Source organism: Cygnus olor, chromosome 2, assembly GCF_009769625.2.
Source record: "Cygnus olor isolate bCygOlo1 chromosome 2, bCygOlo1.pri.v2, whole genome shotgun sequence".
Taxonomy (NCBI): domain Eukaryota; kingdom Metazoa; phylum Chordata; class Aves; order Anseriformes; family Anatidae; genus Cygnus; species Cygnus olor.
In genome coordinates this window covers 154,069,024-154,094,262 of record NC_049170.1, presented here as the reverse complement: position 1 = coordinate 154,094,262, position 25,239 = coordinate 154,069,024, and the positions used below count along the sequence as shown (strand labels likewise).

General features: G+C 34.9%; 1 protein-coding gene and 1 long non-coding RNA gene across 5 annotated transcripts in view; one reads left to right on the top strand and one right to left on the bottom strand.

Moving 5' to 3' along the window:
• The window catches only part of LOC121064980, a 582,402-nt gene that overhangs the window by 394,678 nt on the left and 162,485 nt on the right, over positions 1–25,239 (top strand). Inside the window, exon 3 of the long non-coding RNA XR_005816851.1 lies at positions 10,185–10,190. This is a non-coding gene — a long non-coding RNA (uncharacterized LOC121064980). The remainder of the gene's footprint in view (positions 1–10,184; positions 10,191–25,239) is intronic.
• Positions 1,821–25,239, bottom strand: part of KHDRBS3 (KH RNA binding domain containing, signal transduction associated 3) — a 94,563-nt gene continuing 71,144 nt past the window's right edge. For 3 of the 4 annotated variants that reach the window (XM_040547316.1, XM_040547313.1, XM_040547315.1), the window contains 3 exons: positions 23,326–23,408; positions 9,868–9,926; positions 5,937–6,533 (listed from right to left, as the gene is read on the bottom strand). In XM_040547316.1, coding sequence (XP_040403250.1) covers positions 6,442–6,533; positions 9,868–9,926; positions 23,326–23,408 — 234 coding nt within the window. In that variant the 3' untranslated portion in view covers positions 5,937–6,441. Of the gene's footprint in view, positions 2,519–4,946; positions 5,004–5,936; positions 6,534–9,867; positions 9,927–23,325; positions 23,409–25,239 lie in introns of those variants that run through there. The other variant, XR_005816847.1, reaches the window with a different exon arrangement.

The window sequence follows — 25,239 nt, the reverse complement described above, 5'->3', positions numbered from 1 at the left end:
ATAATTTCCATTACCAAAGGGGTTTTTCTTCCCATTAAACAATTGCAGCTGTCTTGGAAAAAAAATGCTGAGCTAGTGAAAATAATTCTCAGCCCCTTCAACCAATTAATCTTTTTCATAAACTTGAAGCCAAATATACTCTGATTCTTGGTTGTGAATTTGCTTGGCTGTGGCAGCCCTGAGGTTGTTGGATATTGGTAACTGGTAACTTTCCCAGTTGCCAGTATATTATGTGTATTTTTAACTTTATAACTTTTTATTTTCATCTTTAAATTTTCCATTCTTTTACCCAGAAAGATGAGAAGTTCCAACTTGAATAGTATGCTCTGAAACATTCTTTAGAAAGAAGGATGACCATGGTTTGTTCTAATTCATACAGTTATAGACTATTATTTCATAAATTTATGTACCTAAGTAATGGTGGGAGACCCCCACTTTTAGATGTCCAAGTACACTATTGGAAAGACTGTGAAGCAGACTGAAGCTGAAGGCTCGTGTCCTTGCTCCAAACCTGTAAGAAAGGTGATGGTACAAACTGTTATCGTAGAACTGGAGGAAGGATGCAGCCTTTCCTTCCAATGCACATACACGGTCTCTTGAAGTGAGTGATGAAAATTTTCCCCCTTTCAACAAGACCCAGATTTCACTTAGAAGAGATCACAAGAAATACACAACCCCACTTATTAATAAAACCCAGCAGAAACGAAGCCCAGAATTCAGAGAACAAACAGGTTTTTAGTGAAATCAAGCAAACTATGTGCAAGACAAACAGGCAGATAGCCTGCGGCTAACCCACTTTGACTTGACTGTATCAGTTTCTATGTTAGTCTACTCCGTATTTAGAAAAGATCAACATTATTGGAAATTCTAGGTAGCTTTGATAGTGACACATATTAAAATAAGTTATGCTAGCAAAACATTTCAATATCAATACTAGGAAGCTTTGTTGTTGACTCTAGAGTGAAAGCTCAATACCTTACTCATTATATAGTTCATAGCAGTCCTCAAATTAGATTGTGTTGGTAATCCTGCTGTCCAGTCCAAATTGTAGCAAGTGAAATTGCATTCTGCTTATCTAAATTCCAGCCCTCCCTGCCCAGGATCTACAGACAATTTTTACACTTGGCTAGCATTTAAAATGTTAGGTGCTGTTCCACACCAGAGGTTCCTGCCTGTCAATGTGAAGGGAATCCATTATTATACATCTCTTGTGCTTACTCAAATGTTTTCAGATTTTGCTCTTACTTATTAAATATGTTATTTATTTACTATGTACTTATAGTTTGCTGTGGAAAACATTGCAGAAATGTAGTTGTAATACGGTGAGAGATGATGCCAGGGAAAATATTTCCTGATTGTGAGAGTAACTGATAAAAGCACCTTAAATGGATAGTGTTTTTTTTTTTGTTGTTGTTTTGTTTTGTTTTTTCAGTTTATTAAACATGGTATGTTACTCAAGACACTTGCATCAGTGCAAAGTTTAACACGAAATCTTAATTTTTCCCGTATCCCCATAAATTTCCAATCCATCCTTCAATAGTCAGTATACGGTATTAGAAAATAATATGCTGAAGAGGAGGCATTTGGTGTGTAGAAGTTAAGTGATATTGCTTATTTTCAAGATAAAAATAAATGTGGTAGACCCAGATTGTTTTTCTGAGGATGAATGAGTTTCAGTAAATACAAAAAGAAAAATACATCTGATGGAAACATAACTGAGGAATGAGACACACACTCTGCAAGAAATATTTAGGAAAAAACAAAATGAATTAAATTATCATAATTTTATTTGTTACAAATTATCACAATCACGATTAATATAAAACAGAGAAAGCATTGAGGAAACATAGCTGTAAGATACAAGATTAATCAAGGTGTAAAAGCCTCATCCAATACTACTACTAAAAAACTGTGTGTATCAGAGAAAACATTTCTATGCAAACACCAAGTGAAAGAGAATAAGCAGCATAATATAATTGACAGGAATTAAAACACCTTCATGTTACACAACAAGTTTCTGAAGGAAATGGAAGTTGGAATATCATTTCTACCCATGAGTCTTGTTTTAAGTAGACCTGTTTATGATTAGTTAATATGAAAAGCTTCAGAATAAAACACCAATCTTCATTTTAATTTATTCATGTTGTTCATATATCAGACAAGCTATTTTGAAAAGCATATTTAAACTTTATGTCATGAGAATTCACACATGCTTATACTTGCTGTGTAAGGCTAAGGGGAATCACTAAAGGAACATGAAGTTGCATTATTGCTTTGTAACAGGAACTTAAATGGAAATTCTTTATTGACCTCCAAATAAAACATTTTTTAGTCACTAAACAATTAATGATTTATATATACAATTATTTTAAAAAGTATATAACATTATACACTTTAAGGCTTTAATACAAGAAATACAGAACAGGATTTTCATACTCCGAAGCCTGTCTCATTGTTGCCTAGGCACACGGACAAGTACAATGCTCTAAGCAGTCCGTAATTAACATGGCAGAAGTTCCTGAAAAAGAGAAAACAGAATTTATTTGTATACATCCCAAGACTAGCTACTACTAATTCTCTGAAGACTGTCAGATTACAAGCAGTTGAATCAGGCAATAATGTATACAATAAATGTATGCAGATTTATGGAAACCATTGCAGAAACTGCTTTCATTGGAATTCAATGCAAGTGTGATAAAGGCTTCAATAAAGGCAAATTAATGATGTGATTATAAACATATTACTTGTCCAGTAACACAGCAACTGACTAGTGTAAGAATACTATTCTTACTAGAATGGATAAATGTTGCTAAATTGAAGTTTGTCACAATAAAATAAAGGCTGTCTTCTCTCTTTCTCTCTCCCTCTCCCCTGTTCCTCTCTACCTTCCTCCTTCTCTGATTAAGGCATCTTTTTAGATTTACTTTTCCCCCAGTTCAAAACCCAACAAATTTAATTTCATAGATTAGTCCAAAGAAAGAAAACACAAAAATGAAATAGCTGAACACAATGCTAGTGCACATTATCTCAGAACTATCAAGTTTTATACTGCAAATTTGTAGTTTCTATGAATATCTAGAATCAGCTGTTTTAAGTGGTATAAACATTCTTTTCTTGGGAGAAATAAAATGTGAGGCATTGAAAGAAGGAAGACTTACTGGATTTAAAATTCATACCACTATTATGTTCAATATCTATGCAGACTTTTTTTCTGAAATTTACCAAGTTTAGATCTTGCATCTCATTAAAAGAGCAAATAAACCAGGACTCAAATGATTAACTTTTCTGGCAAGGTGGGTCACAGCTACTCAGTAGGAACACTATAAGGCCAGAGATTACTCTGTCTTCTGTCAGATGCAGATCTGGCACATGCCCAAAGCCAACACTAGGATGGGTGTGCACTTAGTCATGTGAAGAATTTTCTTTTAATTAAATCGTGACCTGCAACATCCAGTCGCATGAGACCCTGTCAAGCAATGGGAGTTGCAAACATCCTCTGCATGATTTGACAGGGACACCTGATTTCCACCCCCCCCGCCAAGAGAAATTGCACATATCTCTGCTGATCCATCCATCCTCCATACAGAAGGCACCAAGGAAAGATGGCATCAAAACTACGAGTTGGATAAGCACTCCAGCAGGTTGAATTCACTTCTGATTCACTACTAGCTATCCCTGCTACTAGATATTTTAGTTTTAAGCCATCCAGTTTCATTGTATATGGTAAATATACAACTTAATATTTGCAAATGAAAACTTAATGATTTATGCAACTCATAATATTAAGTGATTTAGAAGTTGTCAATAGAAAGAAAGATTTAACCAGTGTCACTATTTATGTATATATGTATTTAAAAAAGATATTTATATTCTCAGATTTGCTCTAGCATTTCTAGCAGTTCTAGCAGCTAGCCTTACTCTTGGTTATTTAATCTTTGACCTTTGAGCCCCAGAGGGCAGGAATCCTCTCCAAGCTCTCCTAACCTTTCTAAAGCCCTTTGCTTTAAACATTTACAGTAGTGTCAAAATTGTTCTAAAGCCATTTTGTATGTACAAAAAAATCCTTTGGCCTGTGACAGCAGACTCCTAAATTTACAGTTCTGTAGGGAAGCAGTACAATGTATGCAATATTTTGAAGTATAAAGCTCTAAAGTCCACTACAGGCTCTGAGATCATGAGGTTAGCAGGAAGAATTTCCATTCCAAGTAGAAAACAAAGAAAAAATCTGTACAAAGTACAGTTAAATTACTTCATAGAATTATAAGATCATTTAGGCTGGAAAAGATCTCTAAGATCATCAAGTCCAACTGTTAACCTAGCACTGCCAAGTCCGCCACTAAACTTTATGTATTGAATTCATCAGAAACAGTAAAACTAGGTCTATAGCTAATGTTTCTCAATGGACTTGTCCTCCATTTGTGCCAAAATCCACTTTGCTTTTCATGCAGAAATGCTTGACTCAAAAAATCATTCTACAAAATGCTTTATTCAGGTTTGTAAAACCGTTTCAGACCTGTCTGCTGACTAGATGAGAGTTTTAAGTTCCCATTTGAACACTATTAGCATAAAATTACATTCATTCTCTTTCTTTTTTTTCACATTCTTTTTCTTTCTTTTCTACCTCTATGTGATGAAATACTTAATTGGCTGAAATGCTGTCAGAACTAGGTATACCTTTTGATTTCCAGTCTCAGATACAGTCACACAATAAGCAAACAGCCAGAGGACAGTGTCTGCATACCAGCACAGTTTAATGTCCTGTTTAATGACAATTTAAAATTATGGGTTTTCCCAGTGGAATTGAAAATAGGCAGTGATTTTGATTGCACTCTAGTTCAGTGCCTGTAACCATTAAGTAATTAAAGCCTTATGTATAAAGAATTAAGGACCTGATCAAAAGCGCCATTATTTATCTCATAATTTCACAGATGAGTAAGGATACCTACCAAAGCATCAGAAGATTAAGGTTTTTGTTCTCTTGGCTGTCCAAAGAGTTAGGTTTCCTGACAAGAGAAAACAAAATACTTTTACAAAATTTGAAAGACTTTCAAATAAAAAATAAAGAAAACAATGTAAATCAAACTATAATTAATAAAAACTTAGTGATCAACAAAAAGAACTTCAGATAACATTTGTAATGTTTAAGTTACTAGAATTTATGGAAAAATAATATATTACGAACTATTGGTTATGAGGTTTTACAGTTGTTTAATAGGGAATAGTTTGTCCAAATTTAACTAGCTATGCTAAGGATTTTAGATTACTAACAAAAATTAAACGTTTTAAAATGAGAATTTAGGTGTTCTTAAAGCCTTTCCTACATTCTGAAATGAAACTTTCTAAGTTGTAGTCTCCCTGTTTTTATTGGTTATACTACGATAAATTAGTGAGATTAAAATCTTATTTGATTTATTTACCTTTGCAAATGAAGACCGTTTTAAGGGTTACACATCCTCTGCCTCTGACGAAAGCGACCTCAATTAGTCAAGTCAGAAAGTCTTTAAAAGCTTTGTGTTTATTGCTTCCAGCACGGAGCGAGGTGGTCATTAACGTACCAAAATTCTCATAAAAATTCCAAAGTTGCACTAGTGAAAAAATGCTCAACAAGATGAAAACTAGTCACATCTTTTTCAGAAAATTCATTAGCTATTTTAAACCATTTTTTACAAAAATATTTTGATTTAATGTGGCACTCAAGCAGATCCATACCATTTGGATACTTTAAACAGCATTTATATCTACTGTGAGTATATAAACGTACATTTAGGTTTATACCATTTTTAAGAAGTTGTGCAATGTTTAATATGAGCCTTTTATGTTTAATATGAGCCTTTAACAATGATCACATTGTTAAACGGATTTCTCCCTGTTTACTACTATTTATGAAGTTTTATTATAAGATAAAGCATAAAATTAATCTCACACACACTGATTTTCTTTCAAAAGTTTATTTAGTATCAAGCAAGGGTAAAACTTTGCTTAACACTACAGAACATTTCAAGACTTGAGTTACAAAATACCACATTATTTGCATTTGTAATTTGCTTCCCTTTTTACGCATGTTTGCAAAGAGAAAAACTAGCAAATGGCTGAAAATAAAGACTAAAAACTAAATTGTTGAAAACCTTTAAAATAAAAGGTTACGCTTATGTTAAAAGAATGGACTAACATATTTAGTAAACCTAGTTTAACACTAGTTAATCAAAGGTTATTTTTTTGATCACCTATTTTTCAAATACAGTTTGGAAATAACAAAGTTCCTTGTTTTACATATCTTTCTGTCCAGGTTGTTCTTTCAACAAAATATTTTAAGTTCAGTCCATCCGTTCAGATTTTTAAGCGCTTTGATTTAATAAAAAGGGATTGTTCATAGAAAAAATTACTTTGAACAGTATACAGGACTGGTGGAGATTGGATATTTCACAACATCAGACAGTACAATCAGTATCTCGCATATGGCTGGTCTCTGTAGACTCCTTTTGTTGTCCTTGCAGAAGGTGCCTTGTGTCTTGAGTTGGTCCATTCTTCTTGCCCTACAAGAAGGGAAAATAAAATATAGTTAGACCCCTTTCAATATTCTCAGATGCTGTACTTTAAAAAAAATATTATTATTTGTGATTTAAATGGCAACACTATCTACTCAAACCAAGGTGTACAAACTGAAGTTTAATTCTTGAACCACAAAATGTGGGTGCAACACATGTACATGAGCTACCCCATGATGGTCTTTCAGCCTGTAACACCATGGAGTGTGACAGATTTACAGGGAAACTATTTAGGGCTCTGTCATTCAGCTGAGTCTACTTACTCAATATATATAGAAATGCCAGCTATACTAACAGACTAAGAAATAATTATGTTAGGATGAAATGAATGAAGCATCTGAGCTATAAATAAGCAACCCTCAGAAATAAATTTCTTTGAATCAGCACCAATTTAGATTTAATTCAAATATGCAATCTAGTAGTAAAAAGCCTCAAGTTTCACTACAAAAACCTGTGACTTCTAACAATCTAAAGGCAATGTTAGTCTTCACTTAAACACACATTTCCTCTAACATGCAAAAAACTGGAAGGTAGATTATAAAAGCATTAAAAAGTAGGGGACACTGCTTGTTTGAATTTTGATAGTAAAAGAAATTTGTGAAACAATGTGTGCTATGTTTAATGCTTCAAAATCCTACTGTGTTTTAATGGTAATAAATATAAACAAAAGGTAGCAACATATTGTCTGAATAAATGTGAATCAGACCTACTGTGCTGGGCATTCACAACATGAGGGAAGATTCAGGACCAAACGCATAGTATGACAAAACAGGACTTAGGTGTGCTTTAATCACGTGAACACAAATCAGAGTACCATATAAACCAAGAGGAAAAAAAAAATCCCAAAAGCAACCTGAAAAGAGTGAATGTGCTTCCAAATCTGTTTTTGGAGAATTGCTCTGCCCTAAGCAGACAAGTGTACAAGTGAACGCAATGCAATCTAGAAACAAATTGTGGAATCCAAATGAATAAATACGGTAATCTAAAATGGAGGCATCACTATTTGTCGTTCTAGTCAACAGAAAAAAAATATCAGTCAACAATCAAGGAACCCCCTGCATTTCTTTGAATGGTAAGGTAACTTCCTCAGATGTTAGACATCTGAAATTAGGTGGCAGGGATCCCATAAACTCAACAGTCTAGTTTCATCGTCTATTTGTAATAGTTTAATCCTAGATACTTTATTTAAAAAAAAAAGATGAGGGGAGCATAGGTTACGTATCACACTGAGGTGGCCGGAACAATTCTCTAGTAGGCAAGAGGCACAAGTTCAAATTTTGCTCTAAGGCTAGAAGAATTAAACTTTATCTTAGGCATGTTCTCCAGCTATCTGGTAACAGAATAACGTACATGAGAAGCAACCTCATGGGCTTCTTCACTACAATGAGAACAAGGTTCATATTAAGGAAGAGAACCCCAGCCAGACAGTAAAGGCAGCTGGCTAAGGGACAAGAATTAAAGAATATCCTAGCTTTAAATTACTGCTGCAAATAATAGTTTAAATATAAAAATCAATCTTAGTTTAGTAGCAAGAACAGTTTGAAGGGAGTACTTGCTCCTTTTCAAGCACCTGGCTATATCAGTAGGGTAAAGAGTTACTTTTCATCAGTACTCCTTTTGGTACCATTGGGGCTCAGAATTCTAAAAAATATCTTCCTATATCCTCTGGACTTGGCACCTGAGCTTCTCAGAGAATGAGAAATTCAGATAGTTCCTGCAACACCGTTTCCTCCTGGCTAGCACTAGGCAGCCATCTGCTCAGTGAGCTGTCTTATGAATTTTATTTTGAGGCAACTAATGTTCTTTATGTAACGTAAGGATGATTATTAGTACTTGATTCCATATTTAAGGGTGTACTTGAGGGTGAGCTAGTTAAGAAAGCATGTAACTTGTAGTCACTAAGGCTTTATTGGCTCTAACCCCAAATCATTCAAGGTATTTATAGTCTTCCTCTCAACATGAGTAAATATATCACTTAATATTCTGAGTGGCAGTGCTTAGAAAACCAATTCTAAATGGGAAAATAAATAAATAAATATTTTTTTTCAGCCCTAAATACTGCAATCCACATTTCCCCCCTCAGTCAACTCTATCTATATTGAGCAGTTTAGCACATTTTCCCCCTATCAATTTTGCATTCATGAAATCTTCTTAGACATATCATGCTTGTATTGGCAAAGCATTTATTTTAATACTGAAATAAACATTTAACTTATATATCTATCAAGACCAAGTGAAAGTGCTGGGGAATAGAGGAGTTTCAAATGACCTCTTCTTTTGATAAATTGACTTTTCCCTTAAGCAAAATGAACTAGTTTAAGCAGATGATATTGAGCAAACTTCTGTATTAGGTTCATTTATCAAGACAAACATCTTAGTTGAGGTCATTTTTGTTTTCAGCAGGGAACACTTCAAAACATAGTCCAAGAAATATATCACGGAATATTTTCAGTTGAGTTCTGAAATCACTGTAACATTCGTTACCCTGAGTCACAACTCTCAAACTACGTACTAACAATCCTCAAATGTTTGATATTTGAGTGATCTAGATTTTATTTCTCTGATCTCTAGCCAGAGATTTAACATTGATCCCTTAAGCAAAGGTGCCTTTTAACATGCTTTATGCTTCTAATCCGTAACAGATTTCTTTAATTAAACCTGTCACTGCTGTAATTCTAGCCCAAAAAAAGTGTAATCTTTACCACTGGCATATGGTTTTTGCTTCATTATGCATTGTTTTGTCTCTGTATGAGCAACCCACTGCCCTTGTGTCTATTAGCCACCTAAAGTACTTTTACAACCTTTACATAATGACTCCCTGCTTGATTTCACAAGACTGATGCATGATAAGCATACAAGAGGACCATACAAGTCTAAAGCACTCTCAGTTAGGCTCTGACTCAGTACAGAAGTTCAGCATATTCCTAGCTGCTATCAAATTGCACATCAGTTATGCCACACTAGAAACATTTGCTTTCAGCAGCAAACAGCTTCTAAAGTCCCAACACCCCATTTTTTTCCATAAATCTCATTGCATGTGACATGAAAAGAGTACTTGAAGTATGATTTAGATTTTTCTCTTTTAGTTTTTTATTTCTTTGATTTTAGTTTTACATGACTATGTTAGCTAACACACCACAGAAGCCTCCTGCAGTATTTTTCTCAATAACCACATGTGGAGCTCTGTGACAGTGCAAGAATCCCTGAACAGCTGTTATCCACCACAGAACTGAAGTCTGCCTTAGGGAAATTATTCTTCTATGTTTATATTACTTTTTCAGAAGACTTTACTACTGTACTCAGTCAGCTCAAAGCTACTCACCATAAGAGTCGTACGTTTCTTCACTCAGTCCATGGCCATAATCATAGTAATCTGCTCCACTGCGTGGGAGAAGGGAAGCAGGAAGGGGAACAAGAAGGGGAACAAGAAATAAATAAGTTAAAATTTAAGAAGCAGTTCTTACAATTATTATACATTCTACCCGTGAAGAGGAGAAAGCTTGAAAGATGTAGACATGTCCTAAGCTAAGGAAACTAAGCATCCATGTGACAATGACAGCTGAGGTCCTGTTTGTTCATTAATGAGAAGGGAAAATAAGCTATAGTTATATCCATCTAGGTTTATTTTTCATCACTGAGATCCTGGTCCACAGTGGTAAATGTGGATGTGGGAATTTTGTATTTAAAATGATGTCAATAGGTCAGAAGGTTGAAGACCTTAAAAGTGCCAATGAAAGATGGGTAGCCGGTGTACATATGGAACCGAATTTCTTTGCCATCAGTGCCTACTATTGTCTAGCGTTTTGCCTTTGCATCCTTGAATTCACAGATAGAAAACACAATAAAGGATAAACAGGAGTTATACACTTCCTATGTGTTTGTAAGGTTCAGTGTCTTCAAAACAAGAAAGATGCGCACATATGCAAAGACTATCATTGTAACAAGTAGACAAGAAATGGCAATCAAAATTTCAAAGTTAAAAGCAGAAACCTGCAGTCATTAGTATTCAAAAATCTGTATGAATATTATAACCATGGACTAAAATAGTCTTCCATTTCGTAAAGACATTTCTATTTCTATTAACACCACTGAATGGAAATTGGAGGATAAGCCTTATTACATGCTCCTTTTCCATCATGTTTTCATATTTTATAGAAATGTAGCTATGTATAGTCTTTTACATAATTGATGGAACAGGTAATATGTAACAGAAGACTATTAGACATGTCTGCAGGATGTCAAAAGCAAGTCTCTGGTTTTCTCTCCTTTTCTTTCTAATGATAGACAGACCCAGAGCTGATGATAACTGGAAAATAAATACTCCACAAACTGATGCCACCAAATCTTTACCTGCTGAGTGAGAAGGAAATCCTTGTAAAATATGATCGCTAACAAGTAATTGCAAATATTGACAAAATGCTTCCAAAATTAGATTGATTGCTAACAAAATTAAAACCAGAGAGAAAAGGCAATTTATAGCCTTAACATGAACTAGCAGATAAAGCATTTATTATAATACAAATAACACTTAAGTCACAATCACTTCTAAAATGAACAAAATTACAATATAGATTTTTTTTTTTTTAACTAACAATTTTTAAATTCCACAAAATAATCCATGCCGGACACAGTAAAGCCGTGATGTGTGCAAATACATATCCAAAAACTGTGGATGAGTATTTAATTGTTAACATAAAGCTTCCTCAACAAAAAGTTAATAGGAATGTACTATGAAAACCCCCAAAAAAGTATCTGTGTCCAACATAAATGCTATCTGTGGTTTGCCAGCCCATGCAGTGTAGACCAGAATAACAAGGTCGAAGTTTGAAGCCTAAGAAATAACACAATTTTGCCCTGCAGCAGCCAGTGATAGAACAGTCTTTATTCTGACAACCAACTTAAAATTGACATTCACTATCCTTCCACATGGTACATAATTATTTATTTTAAGACTGTCAAGTTTAGAAGCCTATAGCAGCTGAGCCCTATCCCCGTATCTGTCAATCCTGTCAGAATGACTTTTGCAGGGTTTCATTTAACAGACCTAAATATATATTAAACAAAAAATGACTCATTTTACAGTATGCAAACTGCAAAACGAATAAACATTTGAAAGGAAAAATCTTTTACTTCCACTAAAAGGATATCATGACCTATCTATATTAATGGACAGACCCTTCAAAATTAATAATCTGTGTAAAAAAGAGCCAAAATTATAATGGGAAGTAATGCTGCCCAGTGATATTCGATACCTTCTACTTTGACTCCTTTCCTTAGTGCTCTATAACAACACTGACTCTCTCAATTCAACTGACAAATGCAAAACTTCTGAGAAGGCAACCAAGAGACTATGACCCAAAGAAAAAGGTACATACATCTGTATGCTTTAAGGAGTTCTGTGTTAAAGAAAAGAAACAAAAAGCATTAAAAAGATTTGTTTCACCTGTTGTAGAGCCTGAATACGTTGTGGCATTCACAGCCAAAGTTATCTTTGTATTACACAAAAATCTAGTACTATACATGAAGTTGCAATTTAGAGAGCTCTATCATTTCAAGGTAATAATCTGCTCATAGGAAAACTTTTCAAAGGAATCTGCAGTATCAGAATCAACCCAGTTCCTAAAGCGTGAATTTAATCTCATTAACTGAGATAGTTGAGGTCAATTATCTTGTGAGAATTTAAGTATTTATGTTAAATATAATTTTTTTTTTCCTCTGGACAGAAAGTATGAAGTCAAGTCTCATTTTTGAAGTACACATACTTTAAAAATCTTTAGGCAACAGTAAAAAAGACAAACGTGTGATATTTTTGTTTTAAAAGCATCCTTGATATTTACACTATTTTATACAGGTTCTATGGCATCTTAGCAATTCTGATTGAAGACTGTTCATGTTTTATATTTCCCTTTAACTGGTTTATTCTGCAAGGGAAACCCATTTCTTCCTACTCCTTTTCATCTCGTGTACCTCCCTCCTTTCAGAACAAGGGAAAAAACACCACAGGATCCCTTCTCTTTTCACCTGGCAATACTAAACTGGGAGTCCGCTTTGAGTTATTATGTTTTCAGATCTGAAATGTTCTCTTGAGGCCATTTTCTACAAATTTCTTTCCTGATTTTTTCCTTCTCCAGGTGTCTGCAAGCAGTTTCTCCCTAGAAGGTGGGGGCAGTACCTGAAAATTCTGCACTGTCTTCTTCATACATGGGCAATTGCACATAGTGCAGTCGGGTAAGCTTTTCAGGCATTTTCCTAATCTTGGAAAAAACAGTACATAGAGCCCTTGTTTATATCTGCTCATATTTAGTTTCTTTTGTATTCCCATACAAGCACAATGTCTTTTGGCTTTTGAGAGAAGGCAGGGAGAAGACAAAGAAAAAAAATAGCAAACAACAATAAACTTAAGTATATTGCCTCAAAGTGGTGAGGGCTCCGCATTAAACTTATGATGCTTAGAGAAACTGTAAAGTGAGGTTTGAGTAGTTTATATATGGCCACGGAGAAATGCCTGTTTTCTCTGTCCAAGAAGAAGGCAGAGATCTTGAGAATCTGCATGCTCAGATTCTAGCACCGCAACACTGATGAAGTAAAGTCTTAGAGAAGTTGTTTTACTACGTAGAACAGAGCACTGCAACGCTGCCTGCCATTTTTCTAGAACCACTGTGCTGTGAGAAGTGTCTTCTAGAGTGAGCATTATGTTATATCTACACTTGAAGCAAAAGTAGTATGGTAACAAGTCTTATCACTAAGGAGAGAGTAAATGGGGTAAGGGGAGTTTAATGGAAAAGCCCAGACTTTAGCACTGTTTACTGGGTTTCTAAACATCAAGTGAAGCGGAACACTTTCCTCCTTTACAGTGAGGAAAACCAGCATTTTTTCTGCAACCAGTTCAGCCTTCTGTAATGCTTGCTAGGGAAAAATGGCTAAAAAAATATTTTTTTTTCTGCTTTTTCTTTTACGTATTAGTATCATAATTAATTTGGGGATTGACAGAAGGCAGGGCAGTTTCAGAAAACTTCTGAACAGTGAAGACTTCCGTTTATTTTAATTGCAGCTTCACAAATGTCACCTCTGTCCTACAGAAATTACACGTAAAAGCAGCGAAGTAGAAAGAACAAGTAAAGATCTCTCTAGCAAGAGATCTTGTATGATAGACGCTGGCTGATATGATCGTATCTGAACAGAACTCTTCCGCAAGGACAAGGCTCTTTCTTTCTAGCCTTCCTATCAGATCTTCATGCTCAGCTGCTTCTGATATCACAAACCATCTGTCAACAGTAAACAGGAAGAATAGTGTCCCAAATGTTATTGTCAAGACAATGATCACAGTAGTGAAGCTTCTCATCTCCACAATGGTCTTGAACATTGAGCTGAGTATCTGTTCTTAATGCATTTGTGGATCATTAAAATAGAATCTGTAACCCAGCTTCCAGTAGCATAGCATGAAACTGGGACATCAGGAGGAAATTCATGTCTTTTCTTGCATCTTATGGATAGAAGATTTTTATTTACTGCTCAGTTCTGCCTCTTTTTGGCAGAAGTTTCTTTGGTACATACTCTTATCCCTGCATCTCAGTTTATGTCTGTAATACAGAGATAATGATCGCAGAAAGCAGCTGACACCTGTAAGTGAAAGCTTTATAAAATATAGGCAAATGAGGCAATCATCCTTAAACTACATCCCATTTTAATCTCATAGTACAAATATCAACTCTTATTTCCTATAATCCTAAAAGATGACCAGAGTGCCCTCTCAAGGATTCTCTTAGCTATCTCTATTTAGAAATTATTTTTTATGGTGGGAGTTGGAATAATTTTCACTTATGTAGAAGAATAGTGAGATGTCTTCAGAATTGTCTGCATTCTGAAGCTACCTACCAGGCACTCAAGTACATCTGTCTACGTATTTCTACCAGAACTCTAAGCACTCTAAGAACTAAGTTTTGCTTTAAGCTAAGTTTTACCATCTGAGACGTCCATTTACTGATGTCTGTGAACTCATTCAGCCTTTTTTCCCTCAACTCTACTCTCATCATGTCCCATCTCTCAAAATGGATGTAGCAGAAGTGACTGAGGGGCACAAAGCAAATGTAAGACTTCCTCTCAGGAACAGCAGCAGCAGCAGGAACTTATAGTTTTATCTTGAAACTATCAGTAGACTACCATAATAATCCATTCATCAACATGGGAGTTGCTAAATAAAATGCCAACAGTTTGCCACATCAAACAAGAAAGCACTAACAGAGAAGCTAAGAAGTTGAGCTGCCTCACATCGGTGTTTCGGGTTGGCCTGTGAAATAGAACCAAACTCCTGCCATCACCACGTGACATTTGTCTGGCTCACAAAGCAGTTTGGGGGCACATGTGAACGAGACTGCTATCAGAGGAAACCAAATTGGAAGTCTTGAATAATTCAGGGATGTACTGAGAGTGTTCCAACAGCTAAATGAGGACAGAGATACGAACCAACATAAACATAACGTTGAAGGATGTGTTTTCTTCCCCTCACTTCCAGACAGACAAAGACTACTCAGGACAATGGAAGCAGTGAGGATAACAAAAGTCTGAATGGTATCAGTCAGACTTTTTAGACTACCTACTGCAATCCCAGAAGCAGTTGTGGGAACTATTCCATCTCTAATTCCTGGCTATCCCTCTTGAATCCCGCACACGATGTTGGAGAGCTGAGATAATACTCCTTGTCACAGACTGGAGTACAAGATAACACTGCCTATAATACATTATCATCCACAAAAACTGCACAGACGGTATGTCACCACTCTGTCATTAGAAATACTACTCAGTAAGATATACACCACACCTTCTTGTCTTTCTAATTTATTGAAGGAACAGTACAACTTTCATCAGTTTCCCATAAATTTGATAGCCTTACTCATCAGCTGAAATTGAAGAGCATTTGAGAAAAGAATTATCATTCCATCCCAGTTTTATGGTTAGAATTCAAAATAATAAAAGTGCCATCAAGTAATATATTTAGTTAAAGACAGACTACATTTAACTGTTTTCAGGACTGTATAATCATAAGCATCTGACAGATCTTAAAAGTAATGCATTACCATGTTTGAGATCTTTCTGGTGCTTCCCTAGCACCCCTTACACCAGCAAGGTTCAAGTTGTGCTTCTCCAAGTACAATAAGGCAGACCTCTTCCTCTTGTGTTAAAAGCACAGTTCAATCCATTTAACTGCTAAGACTTGCTGGCTGGTCTCCTGTGGACTCTATGACATGTATCAACATGCATGTTCCAACTGCATTGCATACTGCTCTCATCTGATGTGACTATATGACAATAAACTTTAAATTCTGATGGGTACTGAACTAAGCATTTTCTATTATGTAGCATCTGGTGCCAAAATTGTGCTTAAAAGTACAATTTTCAGCTCCCAGTTATTTCTTCTAAAATAAAAACTGGGGGGTGGGGGTGGGGTGGGGGAGAGAGAAAGAAAGTTTTAAGGTTTTACTGCAACCATCTCCCTTTTCTAAAATTTGCCCAATTAAAATAGATATTCCCCCACCAATGGAAAAAAGCAAAAATTTTCTTTCCTTGAAAGAAAAGAAAATACACCAGTGTGGTCTCTAAAAAATAAAACTGCAATTTTCAGTTACTATTAGTAAGCAGATATAATACGCTGACTTTCAACCAGAAAAACAGCATCAAACTGTCATCTACAAACAACATCAACACAATTCATCAACACAAGAAAGTGTTCTGAACTGATGAAGCCCAGTTTCTTATGCCTCTGTCATTTGACTAATAGACATTGGCTTCCAAAACAGTGTGAGCTTCCAGTGCAGTTCCTTCTCCACCCCAAATGTCGGAAATAAATCCTCCCTATATATGATATAATACTAAAACTTGAAATTAATTTCTTAAATAGTGATACTTACTAATATCTACATGATGAGGATTCTGAAAACCTTTTCCAATTTTATGAGCACACTGTGTGAAATACTTGCGTTACAATTTATTTTTCCTTTAAAGACGGTTATTTTAGTCATGTTCCTGTTTACTGAGGTTTCAGAACACTGATTTCTGTAAACCTTTTTTTTTTTAAAAAAAGTTCAAACGTATGCTAGAATAAGAATTAAAAGTAACTGTGCTTTTGTGAGGCACTTCTCAATATTTTATCTTATCACATCTTCACAGATGACAAAAAAAAAGGAAATCAACTATCTGAAGATTTACCTGAAGAACTAGATCTGACAAACTGCAGAAAATAATGTCTTCCAAAAATAAGAGCATAAAAATTAAGCAGAAAACCACATAGCAGGGATTTTTAGTTAAAAGATACATTAGCTTGTTTATGCTAATGCGTTTGAAGCTTTATTTATTCAGAATTACAACATCCAATAAGCTCCTATATACCTGGTGCTCGTGTAACAATAAAATAATAGCAAAATAGTAGCCATTTTCACTAACCCCACACTGCTGCGGATTGATTTGATTTATAAGTCAGAGCATGAAACACTAGCAGCTAATAGCATTAAAATCCAGAGAATGACATCTTGAAAAGCTACAGTAACAGACACTGTTTTGCATATAATGCATATTTATACACCCTGGAAATGCATGATTGCTGACAAACTTAACAATGTAAATTTAAAACACTGAGCATCACAAACAAAATGTTAGCAATTAACTTTCAAATGCCAACAGCAACACCTCCGTAAGCTAGTTTCAAATCCATATACTCAGCTGTATGAAAATTCTCCTTTCATAAACATAAACATTGTCATCTTCTGTGTGGCTACTAAGCACGGTTTCAGAATATACCTGAAAATTTGAGTTCCTAAAAGAAAATGGGGAGGACCACATCTATGGACCACGGTAAGAACTACACCCTCAGAGTCAGTTTGTCAAAACTAAGGTGCTTCTGGAATGGTATAAAATCAGGGATTTACAAATTTGGAGAATTTTAGTACATCAGTTTAGCTGTGTTGTTTAGGCATCAGTTGAGCAATAGCCATTGCTTGAGTTTATTTATTTATTTATGTACTTATTTATTAAAAGGTAATCTTTTTCATGTGATATCCAGTCACTTTTTTCTTAAGTAACTACCACAAGCTACTAACCACAAATCTACTCAAACCTTTCAAACCCCTGGGTCCTTGTGCATAGTCTTTTATAAAGAAATTGTCTTGAAACAGTCACTTGATGAACGGTGAAGAATAAGGCTTCACTGCATGGCATTTATAATGCTGGGTTTTTAACATGGTTGGCAATTACCACGTGTGGTTATGTTTTCAAGGATTTAGGTAAAAGATTTAAAGTTGCATCATGTACTTATCCTTCAACACATTAACGAATGAACACAGTGAACTAGATGCATTGAATAAAAATAAGTGGACTATACAGAATTTGTAAACTCCCTCCAAAAGTTCAGATTAGCTTGACAGGATGGCTCTAAGGCTTACAGGCAAATTGCAGTTATTTGAATGTACCACATTTTGGTGTGATTTGAAGTGGTAGCAATTATTGTTCAATATGCAAAGAAAGTGACTGAGAAACACTGTTTAAGTCAATAGCACAATGGTTGTTGCTGAGAGAAATGTGGAGGATTAAGAAGCAACTGTGAAAATCAGAAAACAGTGCAGGAAACAGTGCGGAAAAGCCAGCAATTATTTTAAGTGCTAATCTTTCCCCTTTTGTATCTGTGTTTAAGATTAAATTCTTCTGCAATGGAGTGAAGGCAAGATCACCCAGACTGAAGATCTAAAGCAATTTTAAAATCATAAATGTTACAAGTTAAACACCAAATGACTACATTACTACATGAGTGACTTACTATTTTTGTCCCTAAACAGACACAGACGTATAGTTATACAAACTATTTATTTTATAGTAGAGACTGTTGATCTCCACTGTAGATAAAAATAATGAAGCTGGTCAAAAGCAATTTTTTCCCCCAGGAAAATAAATAAATAAATAAAACCAGTTTTAAATGCCACCAGAAAAGCATAAGAAGTTATTACAAACTTCTGAGTGGCACAGGCAGACAGATGGGGTTCTCTAGATTATTTTTTTTTGTGCTACAGTAACAGCGTTAGCCCTTCTCTCTTGATAGCAAACTTAAAAGCAAACAGTAAACCTTTAATGCTGTTGGAGAGGTAACAAACCCACCCCCTTTCTCCGCAACCTTGTCACATAATCTGAATTTTAGTAACAAACCTCGTTCTCTGGCATGTTAACTCTCTGCAGCATCTGTCAATGCTATGAATGGTTGATCATAAGTACCTCTGTAGTCATCTCAATGTTATTAAGCAGATGGCAGCGCTAAATCCGAATGATGTAGTACATCTCCCTGGTGGACTTTGTTTCCATACACTACCATTATTCTACAATTCCTCAGTGATAAATCTTATGTATTCTAGAGAACATTAAACGGTGAACTGACAGCGCCAATTGATTTATTAGCATCCGTTTCCCTTTGCCCTATTATTGTCTTCGCAAACATTTGTGCAGATCATGTATGGAGCCACTAAGGGATGAAAGCATGTTTGCTCAATTTGTAGCATATTTCAGAGATTTAGAATTAATAGATTTTTTTTCATATGGAAAAAATGTTTAAACTGATCTACCAATTAAAATTAAGACCCAATTAAATTCTGCTGTTTCCTCCACAACATTATTCTCTGAATTTTCATAGCAGTAACATCGGTCCATTAAAATACCCACTACTTGCTGCAATAAATCCAAGTCAAAGATTACGGTTCTAGACAGGTTTGGGAAGTCCTTTAAGGGTCGGCTGGGTCATGTAACTAAGCATTCATGCAGAGATAAGGGGAGCTGCCAAATCTACCTGCATCTGACATATGCAAGTATCTGCACCAAGAGTCACATGGGGAGATTATCACAGTGGTATCGCACACTTGCAATTCACATTCTTCCCTAAGATCCCAAAAAGTTTTTGGTGTACAACTGTGAATATTAAATTACTACACACTTATATAGGACAGATTTCCTGAAGGAATTACTGACGACATAACGTGAAGCCTGCCCTGCTTGACCAAGTAACTAATTCTAGTCTTGCTGCGTTCCTTACTTCAGTATTACTTATCTCCCATAAATGATCATAGCTTCTGACAGCTTTCAGTGCTCTATTAAGGTTAAAACTATCCTGGCTGCTTGAAGTATTTGATTTTCAGAAGCTGAGAAATGTTTTGTTAAATTAATTTTAGATTATTATTATTATATATATATATTTATGAAGATACTGGACAGACTCATTTATTAACCCTACTAGTTTGCACTGGCATAAATTTCATCTAAGGATCCTCTGCAAAAAAAAATAAACATACAATTTAGTTGCATCTCTTCTAAAAATCTGTTAAGATAACCAGTCAAACTCAGTACAGCTCCAAGGGATATTTTTTAAAGGTTCTTTAACCATAAAATATAATTCTGATAAAAAAACATCCCCAAGCACTACAATCTGGGGCTTTGTTACATGAACAAACAGCAGTGGATAAGAAAATGTTTTAAATGAAAATGACTTCTATGGGATTACAGGGCATTAAGATGGATGACAACTTGGAGAGAACTCTGATGTTTCTCTCCCTATTAATGCTGTGACAGGTTTTAAGTAAGGCTTCACATTGTGCGTGACTTTTATATCCCTTCTTGTACTTGACAATGTCAAATAAAATGCCATTGAAATTTAAACACATATAATTTGGTAGCAGCAAGCACGTTACAGTCGGGAAGAACCGTTTGCAAACTCATGCAAATTCTCAGCTACCTTAATGCACACAGAAATACACAATATGCTGTTCTTCATATCTGAACATACCATGCCATCCTAGTCCATCTCAGATTTGGCCATTTCTGGAAAGTACACTAAACATGTCACAACTAAAAACAGAATACAGGAGAGTACTGCTGTGCTGTACTGAATGGTTGAATTTGGAGAACATACACTCGTGCACACAGACATCTCAAAAATGTGCTGCCATGCAAAAAAAAAAAAAATAGAGAGGTATTTTAATTATATTACAAATTCCCATCTTTGACAAAGGAAGCACTGAAATATGCAAAACCTTTAAAAACAAAAGGAATATTTCAACTGTCTCCACTGTATCACACAGGAAAATACACTTGTAAACATTAACCAAGTTTGATGAGGTGCATGAACAGGATTCAAATGCTGAAAATCTATTGCAAATGATTTTCTGAACAAACTCATCTTTTCAGTTTCTTAGCTATTTCTCAACTTCCTTCACTAATACAGAATGTCTTTAATATCACAATCTTCTGGAGAAATTAGTATCAGAAGATATACTAAAAATACTATTACTGTTTTAAAAGATTATCGCTTTCAACATTACAAATGAAAAGAAGAAATGTTGTTTATACATGCTTGTCACTAATGCATTTTAAACATATAAATGCCCTCTACACACCAGTCTTTTCTATCCATGCTTTATAATGAGGGTAAAATATCAAGAATGATATAAGGTTAAAGTACACAAACAATTCTATTTCCCGTAATTTCCTTCACAGAAAGAACATAGTAATACACCTAAATATGATAAGTATCTCTCAGTGGTTACAAAATGACATTTTGCAATATGGGCTACTATTTGATATTCAAATTAGAGCCAGGAATGCTGTTCTAGGTAGCTCAGATGGCTGTTTATAGTTATTACTTTTTGCCTGCCAATACAATCCTAAAATTATTTTTGCCAAGACAGAAAACACGCTACAGAATGAGTATCCATACCCCGTTTGAAATACACAAGTGAGTGAATCATTTCTTGCTTTGTTTTACCATGTAGCACTTAATAAGATTATGGTAAAAAAATAAATTATTATTCAAGAGATAATGAAATCGAAATCTACCCATATGTAATATTGTGAAACTACAGGCAAAATAGAAAGTAAAGCAAACAATTTGTGAATCATCTCCTTCCAGACCAAGCTGAGTATATATTCATATTGTATGTATGAATATTATACATATTCTTATGTATAATTATTAGCTCTTTACGTGAGCAAATATATTTATTGGAAAACCTGCTTTTTGCTAATTTTAGTTCAAATGAAAAAATATCCTAGTGAAAGCCTGCTTAGCATAAAAAAGAAGCAAATGCTAGTAATGTTTTCAGTTTGGGCTCAGTCAAATGACTTGGTAATGAAATCTGACTGTTTGTGTGCAATAAACACTGTTACCAACACTAGCAGCAGTAAAACAGAATAGAATTACCAACATAAAAGTTGAGGACTATTTTGGTAATTTTCTTTTTGGAAAAAAAAATCCATTACCAGCAGCTGGTCTCTAAATTCCTACAGAGCATCATATTTTAGAGGTCCTACATTGCTGGTGTCATGCCTTTTTTTTTTTTTTTTTTTAATCAATTTTCAGTAGCTTGCAAGACTTTATAGGAATCAAGTATCATATGTACAAAAGTATTATTTTCCTTGTGTTAGATCTCAATAATAATGACATTGGAACTTTCCACTAAGCTTTTTCACACTGAGTTGTTGGGCACAGGAAAATATTCATTTATACAATGAAATTTATGTTGGGTGTGTCAACACCACAGCAAAGCAGATTTAAAGTGCAAACAGCTTTGATTTCAACTTTGCTGTGAACAGTTCTGTAGTACTTCAGATACGGCTACACTGAACAAAGTAGTCTAAACATTCAGTGGAAGGTAAATGGATACTGCTCTGATTCTTTCATTAACACAGTGTCAACCAACAACTCCCTTTCCTCTGTCTTGTTCCCAGTGGGCATGGTTTGAAGCCCTAAGCACCCCAAATAACCAAAGCAATAACGTATAACTAGAGCATTTCCTAGCATTTTTTCAGCATTGTCTCAACCATTTTAAGTTTATTGCCATAAATTGTTTCAAGAAATTCTCAATGACATTAGGAAATCTACTACTAATCAAACTATCAGCATGATCTAAGAAAAAGAGTAAGAAGAAATCCACTAAAAGGTGCACAAGAATTCCCTTTCCTTTTTCCAATGTGCCCACTAGAAGTACCCCAAAATGGGGATGATCAGCCAAATTACTAAAAAATGTGTCATGTCATATTTGTTACAACCTGATACGAGTAGTTTGTACGTCACAGCTTTATTGGTTTTTTTCCAGCACTGGGAACTAGGACACAATAGTTTTCCTTTCAATTCATGGAACTTTAAAATAGTTTCTTTAAGAAAGTGAAATTCTAAGTAAATAAATCAGAAGTGCTTAAAAATACTGTTGGGAATGTAAAGGGAGGAAAGGGACACAAATTAACATGAGATTTAAATTTTTCATAAACACATAATTCCACAGAAGCATATACTATTAGTTTTTGCTTGCCTTTTTTTTTTTTTTTTTACATAGCAACACCAAATAAATGTAAAGTACTGCAGTATAATCAGGTTTGAAAAGTGAAAAAAAAAAATCAGCTGTGTTTCAGATGATTTACTACCTTTTGTAGAGTTCCCCACACCTTATAAAATTTTTTTTGAACATTAATTCAAAATTAATATTCAATTTTCCTAAATTTCTTGAACAGCCAAACACTTTGATTTGTGATTTGGCATCATGGAAATTCTTTGTCTCAAGATATCACTTGCTTCTTTTCAACCACTAAGTAACTTGACTTTTTTACTTCTGTGCTACTAGAGACAAAACACTGGAGGTTATTTCTAATAAGCCTCTTATAATATTTTTACTGTCTAAAATGAATCTGAGAAAGTAATTAAGAAAAATTAACTTTCCAACTTTACAATATTTCACCTGTAGTTACTGCAGATCTTGGAACTTACCTCTGTGCTTGAGTACTATAGCTGTTGTCATAGGAATCATAGCTTTGCTCATCGTAAGCAGTTCCATAACCATCATCATACTCCTGAAAGGATATAAAATAAAGGTAATATTAACCCTGAGCACACTCTAGAAACAAAGTAGTGACTTAGTTCTAAACATGAAAGACAATACCCTCCTGAAATGGATATATGACATATATAAATCCTGAGATGGCAAAATCTTGATATTAAGAGACTAATTCCACATACATCTAAGACTGTATAATAAGCTTGAAAATATCTTGAGCTACTGGCAGCAATGTGCTTCAAAACAGATATTTTAGTTAAAAATACTGGCTTGTGCAGAGAAAACTACAAATACTTCATGTCTTCACATCTTTGAATTTGAGGTATGTCAGCTACTGACCTTCAAGAAAGTTCAGGGAAGCACTTCAGTTAGGAAACAAAGCATCTAAATAAAAGATTGTGAACTGACTGATGTTGCTGACTCTTAATTCTGGACACTAAATTCAGTATTCCTATGTAGACTACAGACAGGAAAGAGAAATTCCCTAGAGATAACACTAGTAAGAACCACAGCTTTACCTTGAATGCCCTCTGTACACTCTTCACCCTGTAGGATTTTAGTAACCATTATTTAAGACACTAAATTAATGACTCCAATAGTGTTTCTCTTGAAGTATTTAAGAATTTTGTTAAAGTATACACCATAATACTGCTCTTCCCAAAATAGTACGGCATTTAAATATTAACTTGAACAAACCATGTTAGCTCCAGCCACAAGCCACACAGAAGTTTAATATAAAAACAGGTGACAATGATGCTGTGCTTTCATGGAAAGATGGAATGTAGAAATCCAAAGAACTGTCACTAATTTACTGTTGGATCAAACAATAAACTTAACTGAGCTAAGCTGATGTTGAGTAAAAATGGCATTTCCTTTGTACTGATCCCTGACGTGGGAGATTTAGGAAATCCTATGCAAATATCCCAAAGGCCTCAATGAATATTTAGAGTTACCTTCTCCAGTTTCACCAAATGAGAATAACTCTAATTAGAAGGCACTTTGAAAACATAGGGACCCAGAGAAACCAAAATCAGGCAATGTCACATAAATGTTTTTTTCTGAATAAGTGTGTATCAACCCTGGCAATATAAGAATAAAGTCTTATGAAATAACAATCTCTCTCCTAGGAAAAGAATCCTTTTCAAGAAATTTTCAGTGAAGACTGATAATAATAAAAACTACTGCTTGTGTCAGTTAGGCAGGGCTTGTCCTACTCTAGTAGAAAACACCTTCAATAATTTGCATCTGACAGCTTCCTCGGAAGGAAAGCTTTCTACAGCAGAAATGCTAACGACATCCTCAAAACAAACAGGAAGCTGTGAGTTTGCTGAGAGATTTTCTAGCATTTTCATGTCATTTGAAATTGCTTATATGGAAAACCAAGCAAGCAGCCCACCAGTACTGCTCCGCCACTGCTAGATCAGTGAACGTGATTGTTTCCCAGCAATGATTAGAGAAGGGTGTCCATGAATATTTGCAGGCACAAGGGAATAACAGCCTATTCATAGGCCTGGAAAAGGAAGAAAAGATTCTTCCAATTTTGTGTCGCAAAGAGATGCACGGATAAACGGTCCCACTCAAAAAAGGAAATTCATTGTTTGCTCTTTCAATAATTCACTGTCCTGAAACTAAAAGCTAAAATAGAGTCTTAGCGTTTTCTTTGCCCATCTGATACAGGCATGGATTTTCCTTGATGAGCCACACACTAAACCCACAAAACCATTCCCTCCTGCCAGTTATTATGAACAAGCACTTTATTACTTCTTGATGCAATGCACAGACATCTGTTAACAATACAGACATTGATCAGCAGCAGAAGCTGTCTGAGCCAATGTATCTGCTCTGTT